Here is a 13,119-nt window from a genome sequence, read left to right as displayed (position 1 = left end):
AAAGGTACAAAGTGTTTCATCACTGTCCCAACAAGCCAAGAGTGGGACTTAACTGCTTTAGCCCACATCCAGCTGCATCAGGAACCGGAACTCCAAACAGACCACAGACCCACAGAGGAGGAAAGCAGGTCACGTGCATGAGCTACAAGGGTTCTGGTTCCAAGTGGGACTTAGCTGCCATGAGCAAGCCTGTAACTTCAGCTCCTACGCTGAAACTGACTGGGGCAGAGATTTTAGGATTTAGTCAACAAACTTAGAGCCAATGTGCCAAGCCCTGCTAAGCTTGTAGACTGGTCAGATAACAAGAGGAAGTCCTGTCAACTAAGTGACACAGACAAGCAGGGTCAGAGGTCACTGCAGCAGGAACCCCTGGGCCTCTGAGACATCCCAGACACAGAGGAGCCTTCCTGCTGCCCTGTGGTACACTCCCAAAGTGCTGCTTCCTCTGGAGGCAGAATCTAGGCTGGGAGATCAGAGAACCATTACACGGTATAAGACAACTTTCCAGGTCTAATCCTAGAAACCCCTGCAGAATCTTGCCTCCTTCATGCTTTGCCACGGAAGTCTGAACAGAGAGCATCTGTAAGATTTCTCAGTGATATGTAAAAAAGAAATTGCTCTTTAACTCTCCAGTCAAAACTGGAATAGCGGGAAGTGGCTGTCAGAGCACCAGCAGGGTCCTCTGAAGCTCCAACCACTCAGTCCAATTATCAGGTAGTGATCCTCCCAAGAGTGACAGTCCACCAAGAGGCATCAGAACAAGATGGCATCAGTGTTTCCAGGGCACCTGGCTGTGCTCCTGAGACCCACAGACCACAGCTGAGCCTCCGGCACCACACAAGACTGATTTTGCAGAAGTCCCTCAAAGACAGTTACTCCAGTTAGCTTTGGATGTAAGCCCAAAGCTCATTCTTAACCGGTACTGCTTGAGCTCTCTGGCCTATTGATGACCATGACCAAACCCTGCTTCTCCTCTGGAAGCTGCACAGTCAGCTCAGCTACACAGATTCTAGAGCTGTACCTACCTGGCTCTGCTCTGTTCCTCCACTGAAAGTGTGCTTCCCACAGACAGTCTTTGTCTCTACCACACGAGGCTCTAGGTGCCCATGAGGCAGTCAGCTCAGACTGTAACTAAGGTCTGGCTGACTGCTACCAACCTGGAGTACTTGGGCTCCAGGGAATCAAAGACTGGTTGCATGACCCTGATGCCACCACACCAACTCACTGGCCAGAGGCTCTAAGAGGACATGGGTTCATCCAAATTACTACTACCCAGAGAAGGCTTAGGAAACAGAAACTACCTTTACCCGTGACCCCACAAACACGTCAACCCTAGGAGTCGCAATTCTTTCAGCATAAATGATTCAGTGACCTGCACCACAGACAACACTGGGACACAGAGCTTTTTATGCCCAGTTACGAGGGGAGGCAAAAAAAAAAAGTTTTAAAAGTGGTATTTAAACAGAGTATACACAGCACAGAACACATAAAATGTGTAATAACAGATGTGGGCAGCAAGAGCGACCCAAGGACAGGGCAGGGCACATCCACTGGAAGAACAGCTTTGGATTTGAGAAAGGTTCTAGCGATGCCAGGAGGGAAGGAGAGGTGGCAGGGAAAGAGCAAGGAGTGCAGGAGGGAGGAGCATGGGGAGGAGGAGGGGGCCCTGCCACTTCATTGACAGCAATCCTGCAACCCTCCATCCCTCGGTGGGGATAAACAGCAAGTACACAATGCCAGCAGCTCACCATGGTAGAAGCAGTTCACAGGGTCACCCTGATCAGGAATGCTCCCTCCTCGACACAGAGCATGGTGGAAACTAGGTGCCTGTAGGCCTCACAGCCTTGTCCCTGTCCCCACACAGGTCTCATACAGTCATGAAAACAACTGTGAGCCCCATGCCACAAGCTTTGTAAAAGCAGGACCTGTACTCTCTTAGATTCTCAAAGCAATCTAATTCTTAGCAGAGAAGAGAGGTTTGTCTGTTCTAAGTTGACTAGACAAATAGAACAGTTTAGACCACAATGGGGAAGAAAGGGAGAGAGGGAGAGAGAGGGGGAGAGACAGAAAGAGGAAAGAGAGGGAAAGAGAGAGAGAGAGTGAGGGAGAAAGAGAAGAGGGGTTGAGGTGACAACTCTGTCGGTACATGCTTGTCTTGAAGCATGAAAGCCTGAGTTTGATTCCCCAAAACCCATGTAAGAATGCTGGAAATAGTGGTGTGCACATGTAATCCCAAGGCTGGGAGGCAGAGGCAGGGGACTCCCTGGGGCTCACTGGCCAGTCAGCCTAGCCAAATTGGTGAGCTCCAGGCCAATGAGACCCCTATCCCAAAGGTGGTAGATGGAGGGCATTCCTGAGGATGACAGGTGTGTGTGTGTGTGATGGTACATGAATGGCGATAAAGCAATGATGCTAGTGGTATGTGGAGGAACTCCAGAATGGAGAGAGCATGAGCTGCCAGGATGCTTTCAGATGATAAGGGAGTCTGATCAGTGCTGAACCATCAGAATTTGCTAAAACTCAACATATGCTCTTCCTTTGGTCATTATGGTTGTTGGAGATTATGTTTCAGGAACTCAGAAGGCAAGAAAAAGTTACATGCTGAAGAGATTCCAAAAGCACATGCAGTCTGCAGCTGCTACACACAGGGCAGGAGGGAGATGAAACATGAGCCCACTCCTGCTGGTCACTGCCCAGCACAAAGGAACACTGTTTAACTCAATACTGGCCTGGAATAACTCCCGAAAGGGTTGTTTTTAATTCTATTATGAGCAGGGGCAATGGCTTGGTTGGTAGAGTGCTTGCCTAGTGTGCGCAAATCCCTAGGTTCCTCCCCAGCACCACACAAACCAGGTGTAGCAGTACCACCCATTATCCTAGCACTCAGGAGGAACAGGCTGAAGTTCAAGATCACCCTTGGCTACACAGGGGTTCAATGCTACCCAGACTGTAAATTAAAAGCAAAAAGCATTCTCTATTCTGCATCACCTCCAGCTACTGAGTGTGCTCCTGGTGTGCCTTTTTCTCCACCCTCTTACTCTCTCCATTTACAATCTAGCTGCTTGAAGCATGGCATGCCTGTGTCTTTGGTCTCCTCTCTCCTGTCCATCAGTGGGACTGTGCTTGAGGCGCCACTGCTGGCATCTTCGCAGTGAGCTCTGGGCATCACCTCCCACTCAGATACTCATAGTCTCGGTTTTTATCCAAATCCAGCTATGTAAAGTTCCAAAGACTCCTGCAGTATGCCCACTGCCGCAGCGGGTTAGACTCCCGCAGTATGCCCACTGCCGCAGCGGGTTAGACTCCCGCAGTATGCCCACTGCCGCAGCGGGTTAGACTCCCGCAGTATGCCCACTGCCGTAGCGGGTTAGACTCCCGCAGTATGCCCACTGCCCCAGCCGGTTAGACTCTCGCAGTATGCCCACTGCTGCAGCAGGTTAGACTCCCGCAGTATGTTCACTGCTGCAGTCAGAATCTGGTATTCTCCAGCAATCAAAGTCAGAAACCAGAGTACCTGACTTTGGTACTTCCTTTTGGCTCTTCCTTCACATCTTCTCAGTGTTGTGCCCTCCCAAGCACTGGTAACCAAATTTTGTCCACTTCCTGCCCATCACTGTATTTATTCTCTCCTTTACTTCCACTGCCCCAAGTTAGGCCATCAGCACGCTACACATGGAAGGTTGTGCACTCAGTGCCAGATTAATTCATAGATCTTTTAAAAATACACGCACACTCTCATACATTCACACACACACACACACACACACAGAGAGAGAGAGAGAGAGAGAGACAGAGAGAGAGAGAGAGAGACAGAGAGAGAGAGAGAGACAGAGACAGAGACAGAGAGAGAGAGAGAGCTCCTGCTGCTTCTTAGCCACTCAGGCTTCCTCCCTCCACCTTTTGCCAGGCACACACCATACCTGTAGCTCAGGCCTCCTGGTCTACCCCTCTCTCTCTCTGCCTGCAGTGTGTCTGCCGTGTTCTGCCTGCTTAGATCACCTGACCTTTCTAAACAAGTCCAAGCACCACCAGCTCTTCTATGACAGTTTCCCTGCCCAGTGCAGTGCCTGTCACGTCCATTATCACATGGTCCTTCAAGGCTTACCTTCATGCCCATGTCCTTCCCTAAGGCCCAAAGCCTCCTGACACCTAGGCTGTGTGGACCAGAGCGGTGACCACTACCTGCTGACTAAATAAGCAGTCAAACCAGCTACTGGAAAGGCTCTCACCAGGGCACCCTTCACAGTCAAACCAGCTACTGGAAAGGCTCTCACCAGCGCACCCTTCACAGTCAAACCAGCTACTGGAAAGGCTCTCACCAGCGCACCCTTCACAGCAACGGCATGAAGGACAACAGGGACCTTAAAAGCCACCCCTAAACAAAAACAGTGCACATAGGCACATGGCAGGCAGGAAGGTGCTGTCCCGACCCATGCTGTAAGTCCCAATCAACCAGCGCAGGAACACCAGCATTATCCTCCCTGAACAACAACCTGCTAAAATCCCCGCTGCCCCCGTCTGCCGGGGCAAAGAGAAGCAAAACCCCATCACCAGCAGTTTGAGAGGATGTGGGATTCACTTCTTGAACATTTCTAAATGCTTCTCCGCCTCCTCCAGGCCTCTATTATTGCAACTGAAACTAAGCAACAATAATTAGACAGACAACCAGGCTGTGGCTGGGGATGCAGTGCAGACAGGTTCAGGCAAGAGCTTTCCTTTGGAAGCCCACTCTGCAGGACTTTCATCTTGGGGCCTGGGTGTGGCAGGAGACTGGTCAGGGGCATGAAGGAGAGATCTACCAGCAAGGATCTTCAGCTCAGATTCTCCAGCCTCTGAAGCTTGCTGGTCAGGGCTGCCCTGCCCTTAAGTGACCTCTAATCTGGTTCTACACCCTTGGGAAAAAAGGCCATCACCTGGTTTGTACTGGAGAGTAATAGCCTACTAGTCATGGGTGCTCCAAACAGATAAGACAAAACTCTACCTGAAAAAAGGATCTCCTTTGGCACATGGAATATTCAGAGAGGAGAAAGTATGGTAACTACAAACCCACAGATAGAGCTGTCCACCATCAAAGGCCAGACTAACCATCCATTTAACTTGCAATTTTCCTCTAGTGTAGTATTCTCAGACTTTAATGCTGCAGCCCTTCAACACAGTTCCTCGTATTGTGGTGACCCCAACCGTAAAATTATTTTCATTGCTACTTCATAACTGTAATCTTCCACTGTTAGGAATCGTAATAAAAAAGCTGTGTTTTCCAAAAAAACGGAATGACCCTCTACCCCCAAGCCCACAGGTTGAGAACCACTGCTCTAAAGGAAAGATTCTGAACTTTATCAGAGGTATAACACTATAAAATAGATTTTAATTTTAGGAACAGTATCAGTGACAGGTTCAAAGCAACTAAAATTGACCAAAATCTGACTCAAGCCCCCATCAGAACTGACATCTACTTTCCCCATGCCTAAAATAGCAGAGTGAGCAAATATGTAAATCAGGTGATTTGACAGAGGTCATTAGAAGGGCTCATCATGGTTAAGACATCATCATCCTATAGCCAGCTCATGACACACAAAGATGCAAAATGAATACTTCTAACCTAGCCAGGAGTCAACAGATTTAGCGAGACATCATTAGCTGAAAAGCTCTTAGATGCCAACCCTCCCACCAGGCTTAATTGCACTTATGTGTACATGTAACTGTCCACATGGCTAGGAATGGGGCACACAGGTACAGTCCTTTTGAAAAGCAAACTGGCACCATGCACCAAGAACTCTAAATATACTTACCCTCCCTTACATGTCAACATCCATCCAGGAATGTGTAATTATAGCAGTCTTATGTTTCCAAGGAAGCTCTCAATTCGCGTAATTGTGCCCTTTTTAAGCAAAATCATTAAGTGTACAACCAAATTTGAAAACAATGAAATGCCATCCAGAAAGTGTTTACATATGGTGAAACAGGCCCAGGAGAGTCAGTAGTCCTGTTTGGGACGGAGAATGAAAGCAAACCCTGAACTCTGCATGTTACACCAGAAGGGACTTGGTTCAATCTTTTAGTCCTCCGTGGTTGCTAGGCTGCCTACAATGGGACCTTAGGCCCCACAGCCTGCCCTAGAGTCACAAATTTTTTTTTAAAAAGCAGCTCTCTTCAAAATGCAACATGCTCCGGTCCTGTCCAGAACACTGTCTGCAGAGAGCCAAGGCAAGTGGAGGCCCATCTCCACTCCCTCACTCCACACCGACGTCCCAAAGTCCATTTCTTCCCTCACATGGGACAAAGAAAAGTCCAGCAGAAGCTGCTCTAAGTGAGGGCAGAGGGAACACCACGGTCTTCCTAAGAACCAGTCATGGGAAGGTGGTCATCCTGCCAGGGTTCTGATGCAAAATGATCGCTACCAGGAAGTCACCCTGGACGGCCATGTCACTACATCTAAGCCTATCCCAAGAGAAGAATGGGGTGATTCCATGTCGCTAAAGATCTGGAGTTAGCCAAGAACCTGGCAAAATACACATTCAGAAGTTATTGCACAGTCTCTGAGAGTTCCCAGAGGTCTGGCAGGAGACCAACCCTTGGGAACAATCCTGGGCACAGGAAATCAGGTTACAAAGCTTGAGGTCAAAAACCAGGAAGAAGAAACAAAATCCCCAAGTCAGTCTTCTCTGGGGTAGGGTACCCTATGAAGGTTAAAAACAAGTCTTATTTTCAAGCCCGAGGACTGGGGAGTCAGGATGCACATTGATGAGTAAGGAAGTAGTAAGACCCATAAGGGAAAAAAGAGCCAATTATCTGAGTGTTCAGAGGCTAGGATATCGACCAATAGTGAGAAATATGAATACCTTTCTTAAGACATCAGCATTTTAGAAAATGTGGTTAAGAGCACTTCCTGGTCTTCCAGAAAATTTAGGTTCAATTCTCAGCACCCAGATGGTGGCTCAGAGCTATCAGTAACTCTATATATCAGGCACCAGTCATACACATGGTACACAGACATACAGGCAAAACACCCATACACATAAAAACATAAATAAATAAATAAATAAATAAATAAATAAATAAACAAACTAACTTCAGGTTGTGGTGGCACACATCTTTAATCCCAGCACTTGGGAGGCAGAAGCAGGTGGATCTCTCTGAGTCCAAGGCCAGCCTGGTCTACAGAGTGAGCTCTAGGACTGCCAAGAAACCTTGTCTCAAACAACAAACAAAAAAGAAAGAGGGAAGGGAGGGAGGGAGGGAGGAATGGAGGGAGGGAGGGAGGGAAGAAGGGAGGAACGGAGGGAGGGAGGGAAAGAAAATGACTAATCCTATCTTTTTTCTTTAAAGAAAAATCAGCTTTAAAATTATTTTGGGGGCTAGAGAGATGGTTCAGTGGTTAGGATCACTTGTTGCTTTTGCAGCGGGACCTGGGTTTGATTCCCAGCATCCCCACGGTGGCTCACAACCTCTGTAACTCCATGGATCTCCACAGCTCACCCTAGAGCATGGTCAGCTCTTCCTATATCAGATACGGATATAAAGTCTCCTTTTGGCTATAGTACAACACATGGATTTCTTGTTGTGGACAGTTATTATTTCCACTCTACAACCCTTTCCCTGAAAGTACCTTCCAGAGTCCTGGGCACATAAAATTAGGCTACAACTGCCCAGAGGCCCTACTCCCACCAATAGGACTCACTACAGCCTACATCCTCCACACCTGCCCTTCACAGCCATGCTTCTCCATAGTGAGGCTCCTACAGTGACTACAGTTCAAGACAGCTCTACTTCTCCTGGGGCACCCCTGTGCTTTAGACACCACACCTAACCATGCACAGAAACCAGGTCAGATCCTGGCAGCCTTCAGTGAACACAGCGACAGGAGACAGATGGACAGAAGGAACAGATGAGAGGTGATCCTGAAAACCCTGGGTGCTGTGTCTGTTTTTATCTTCCCATCCTAGCCCTGAGTGCGCTCTGCACACTTCCCTCATGAGCCAGAGACACCAAGTGTGCAGCTGCACTTCAGTCATCCCCACATGCTATGCAAATCAGCTATCTTCCTGCATGTCCTACCTCGCTGCTCACCCTCTACCAAGAAACTGAAACCTAGATTTTCTCAACTCTTCTTAAATGCTGATAATCTAACTAAAAGTTGACCCCACTTTGCTTGCACTGGGCCCAGGAGCTCAGCACGGAGATTACATCACAGGCTCTTCAGGAGCTGGATGGTGCAGGCTATCTGGTAGACCTCTTTTGTAAGGAATCACCACGCAGCTCATATGAAAGCTTTCCTAAACATAAAGGCCAGTTACCTGTCGACAGCTTGCCTAGGCAATCTGACCTGAAAGGAGCAGAAACAAGGAGTTCAACATGTGTCTGCTACGATAAAGGGCAGAGTCCAAGGGCTTTCCTTTTAAATTTCTATACGGGGAAGACAGGCATGGTGCGCACACCTTTAATCCCAGTGTTAGAGAGTCAGAGACAGGTAGATCTCTGTAAATACAAGGCCAACCTGGTTTACATAATAAGTTCTCGGCTAGCCAGGGCTACACAACGAGACCCTGTCTCAAAAAAAAAAAAAAAAGTATTAAATGGCAGCTGGAGTTATCTCTGTGGTTGAGAGCGCTGACTACTCTTGCAGAGAACCCAGCTTTGATTCCTAACCCCCACATGATGCTCACAGCCCTCTGCAACTCCAGTCTCGGGGATATGACCCCTCCTCTGACCTTCAAGGGCACCAGGCACACATATAGTGCATATATATACACAGTAGACAAAAGACTCATACACATAAAGCAAAAATAGAATTAAACTTATATGGACATGATGCTTAGGAAAGACGTTAACCTGGGAGTGGTGCACATCTGTGATCCAGCACTTAGAGGTAGAGGCAGGAAGACCAGAGTTCAAGGTTATTCTGAGAGACACATGAGTTTGTGGCAAGATTAACCTACATAAGACCTAGTCTCAAAGTTAAAAAAAAAATTAATAATATAATCCAGGAATTAGCCCCAACCTGATGATCATTAGTGCGCAGCAGAGTGAAGATCTGCCCTGGGGAGGTCCTCCCGTGCTCCGTGGTCACAGTCCTGCACAGCACTATCTGACTCCAGTTAGACCCAGTGTCTGTGTCCTAAACAGGATGGACGCAAAATCTAAGCTTACACTTTTTTTTTTTTTCCTGAACACACACAGTTGAACATAAAGGCAACAGTATTGTTCGGCAGGACTCCATGGTGCCACCAGAGTTTTTTCTAGAACCAGGAAAGGTACAGCCTGCATAGGTGCAGTTATCGAATGATCTCTGCCTGGTGAATACTAAAGAGGCTGCAGTCAAGACAGGCCTCACTGCGTGCTTTTGTAAGTTCCTTTAACTGAGCAGCAAACCTCGAAGATATGCACTCTGTCTTCAGCACACCATACATGAGTTGTGCTCCAAAGGTTTCATTTCAATACCAAACTAATGGCTCTGTAATCCAAACGTATTTCCCACAGAACGGCAGTAAAGGCCCAAGGCAAATAGGGCAAAGCTGGCTAAAACATTTGCATGTAAAAATGTCAAAGTCACATGAAACAGTTTCTTATTATTTAAAAAACGAAGTCTTATGGCGCAAGAAGTTCATCTGGAAGACGACAACGAAGGCCCTGAGCATGCCTGTGTGCTTCATGAATCCCCAGCACGCGGTTCCTCTTAACATGCGGAAACTGGCCCAAGTGAATTCTCTACATAACCTCTAAGGGGAATGGGTAGTTCTGACACTAAAGCAAAATGAGCTGGCAGGTCAGCCAGGCACAAAGGCAACACACCTGTAGTACCAGCTACTCAGAAGGCAGGAGGATCACTTAAACCTAGGAGTTTGAGGCTAGCCCCAGCATCATAGAGAGGTGCTTCCCTAACTCAAAAAGGAAAGAGAAAAGGAGAAGGGGGAAAGAGAGAAGACAAGGAGAGAGGAGGGGAAGGGAAGAGAGAAGAAGGGAGAAGAGGAGAGGAGGAGAGAAGGAGGGAAGAGGGGGAAAGGAGAGAGGAGGGGAGGGATGGAGAGAAGAGGGAAAGGAGGAGAGAAGATGGGAAAGAAAGGGCGAAGGAAAGAGGAGGGGGAGAGAAGAGAGAAGAGGGAAGAAGAGGAGAAGAGGAGAGGAGGAGAGAAGGAAGAGGGCGAAGGAGAGAGGAGGGGAGAGATGGAGGGAAGACGGGAGGGAGGAGGAGAGGAAAGGCGAGAAGACGGGGAAGGGGAAAGGATAGAGGAAATAAGGGGGAAGCGGGGAGAAAAGGGGGAGATGAGGAGAGAGGAGGACAGGAATGGAGGCAGGGAAAAAGCGAGGGAGGCTAACCTCCACCTTCCCATGATCATTGTATACCATATGATACTTGAAGTTTTCTTGTGTTTAGTCCCTCTAGTTCCTCCCAGATAAAAAGTTGTAAAGGTATATAAAGGGGGAGACCAGCTTTCACCACTCTGTGCAGGTCCTCTAACAATGGCTTGCAAACATGCCCACATCTGGGATGGTGAGACACCTTAGAGGGTAAAGGCACCCGGTGACAAGCCTGACAACCGGAGTGTGATCCTGGGACTGGAAGAGAAGCAGAGAACCAATTCCTGTAAGTTGCCCTCTGACTTACATATGCATTAAACAAACAAAAATATGCAACAAAAAACTTAAAGATGTCAATGTGCTAATCCTAAAACCTTTAAAAAGCGTCTCCTCACAGGACACAAGAAAGGCTGATGTCGTGGGTGGCTACAATGTTTATCCTGGGTTCCCCAGGTGGCTGTGATACAAAGTGTCCTCATGAGAGCACAGCTGGTAAACAGAATGGAGAGATGCTACCCACCCGCTTTAAAGAGCAGAGGGAGCCATGCACCAAGGGAAGCGAACATGCTCAGAGCTGGAAGGACAAGGAAGCCGACTTTTCCCTCTGGTCTCTGGAAGGAATACTGCCCTAATGAAGTCTTGGTACCAGCCCTGTGGGACCTAATTTGGACTTCTGACCTCCAGAACTATATAGTAAATTTGGGTTTCAGTCCCTGTTCATGTCAATAACAGGAACTAAAACGCTCTGCTTCCATTTTTCCTTTCCAAGTAGAAGTCAGGCCTGAATCAAAGCAGTTCCTATTAAAACCAACCAGAGCAGTGGCCTCTTGCCTCACGCAGCAGGCAATACCACCAGGGGAGGGCATGAACAAAGCATGGCAGAACACGGGAACTCAGGGGCAACAAATGACAGGAGTGAGAGAGCAGCAGGCAAAGCTTGTGAAGGTTTCCAGCGGAAGACAAAGCTCAGAGGGTCCAAAGGAGACGAGCACTCTCTTGGGGCCTGCCAGCAGCTTTTCAGCCATAAAGGAAGGCACACGTTGCTTTTACCTGGAAGGCAGCAAAGGCTGGCCTGAATTCCACTGCACAGGCGCCACCTCTAACGCTCAAGGTAACAGTGTTCACACATTCAAGGCTCAGGGTCGGGCTCTTAGCCATAACCCTCCTAGCTTCACCAGGTCAGAGTTCTCTACGGTCTACCTGCAAAGACCTAGCATGCTTCCCTTCTGGCATTTTCATACCTGATGGCAGAGTGGAAGGCAGCAATGCTGCCTGTGCGGCAATAAACCAGAGTCCGCCTCCAAGAAGCATGTTAAGTTCCCAATCTGTACTTCCCTGCCAAACCAGAAAAGTTTGCCACGCTCTACCTGCCATTCTTTCTTCCTTTCCTCTTGGACACAATGCTGACATCACGTAAGGCATTTCAAATAACCTTCTGCAGCTCCTGAGACTGCAAAGCCTCTAAGCGACCAGAGCCCTGGCTGACCACCAGCAAGGTGAGCCGAGAGAATCTGAATTGCTTCAGTCCTGACCGAGGGTGTGGACTGGTGTCATTACCCTCCCGTCTACCTGCTGGCAACAGCTCAAACTTGATCTCCTTGTCAAGTGTGGTCAGGCCGTGACTGACAGACGTAGGGACCAGGAGCACGAACCTGGCCGAGGTCCCGTCTCAGAGGCCTTGGTCAAGCCACTCATGTTCATTTCGGAACAAAGAGCTGGATGGGGCACATAACTTCTAACACCCCGGAGAGCCGGAAACTACTAGGGAACGCAGGCCGGGCGTGTGGCTCCCCGCAGCCGCTCGCGGCGCCAGACAAGCGGGTGACAAGCAGCAGGAGATTCGCCTCCGAGACGCCGACCCAAGCCACCCGGCCCTGGCGACCCTTGACGTCCCGGGGCTCCGCGGCATCCTGCTGACCTGGCGACCCTCAGCGCCCCGGTTACCCCCGCCCCGGGGACCCCTTGACTCCCCTCCTGGGGTCCCTCAGACTCGGAAACCCTCAGCCCCAGCGACCCTCAAGCCCGAGTAACCCGGGTCCCGGAGACCGTCAGACCGGGTTTAACACCACCCGCTCCGGGCACCCTCGGCCTCGGGCGACCCCTGCCCCGGACTCTCCAGGCCTGGGTGACCCTCAGCCCCGGGTGACCCTCAATTCCCGACGATCATCAGGCCCGGATGACACAGTTCCCGGCGACTCTAAGGTCCAGGTGACCCTCAGCCCCAGCGACCCTCAGGCCGGCGAGTGCCTGGCCAGTCACCCCGGGGCCCTCGCACTACGGCCGCCCGTAGCTCCGCGCCCCCCGCCCCGTCCCAGGGACGCCGGGAGCCGGCGGAAGCGCACGGAGGAGCGGCGGACCGGCCGGGCCCCACTCACCATAGCTGTCGTCGTCCTCCATGGCGCCGGCGACCGGCTCCGGCCCCCGAGACCGCCGCTGACCTCCCGCAACCCGAGTCCTCCAAGACACCAGCTCGCCTCAGGCCAGCTCCGAGCCCCGGAGCCCCGCCCCCCGCGCCGCGCCCGCACTGCTCCGCACGCGCCTGCGCACGCGCCTCCAGAGGCCCCGCCCCCGGCACGAGGTCCCGCCCCTTCTCTTCCCACCTCCCCCCCCCCCCGCGGATAGCGCGCGTGCGTGGACGCCCCCCCCCCCCGCCCCCGCCCCCGAGCTCCAACCAGGTGTTTACGGACGCTTCTTTGATTTGCGTTTACGCACGCGCGGCACCGGCGGCTCAGCCTATTATGTGGCCCCGCCCTAAACCACGCCTTTGCTTTTAGCACCGCCCCTTACCCTCCGCGGGGCGGAGCAGAGTTTCGGGTTTCGAGT

The 13,119-nt window shown here is 50.4% G+C and overlaps 1 protein-coding gene across 1 annotated transcript in view; it reads right to left on the bottom strand.

Annotated features, from left to right (window-relative positions):
• Nucleotides 1–12,810, bottom strand: part of Cyth1 (cytohesin 1) — an 81,874-nt gene extending 69,064 nt beyond the window's left edge. Inside the window, exon 1 of the mRNA XM_041635813.1 lies at nucleotides 12,672–12,810. Within this exon, the coding sequence (XP_041491747.1) occupies nucleotides 12,672–12,693 (22 nt within the window). The 5' untranslated portion in view covers nucleotides 12,694–12,810. The remainder of the gene's footprint in view (nucleotides 1–12,671) is intronic.
• Nucleotides 12,811–13,119: the final 309 nt, after the last annotated feature.

Source organism: Microtus oregoni, unplaced genomic scaffold (genome assembly GCF_018167655.1).
Source record: "Microtus oregoni isolate MIOR12 unplaced genomic scaffold, Mior012 000048F_ref0000485, whole genome shotgun sequence".
Lineage (NCBI taxonomy): Eukaryota > Metazoa > Chordata > Mammalia > Rodentia > Cricetidae > Microtus > Microtus oregoni.
The sequence above is the reverse complement of the archived record's forward strand: the minus strand, read 5'-3'. Positions and strand labels throughout refer to the sequence as shown.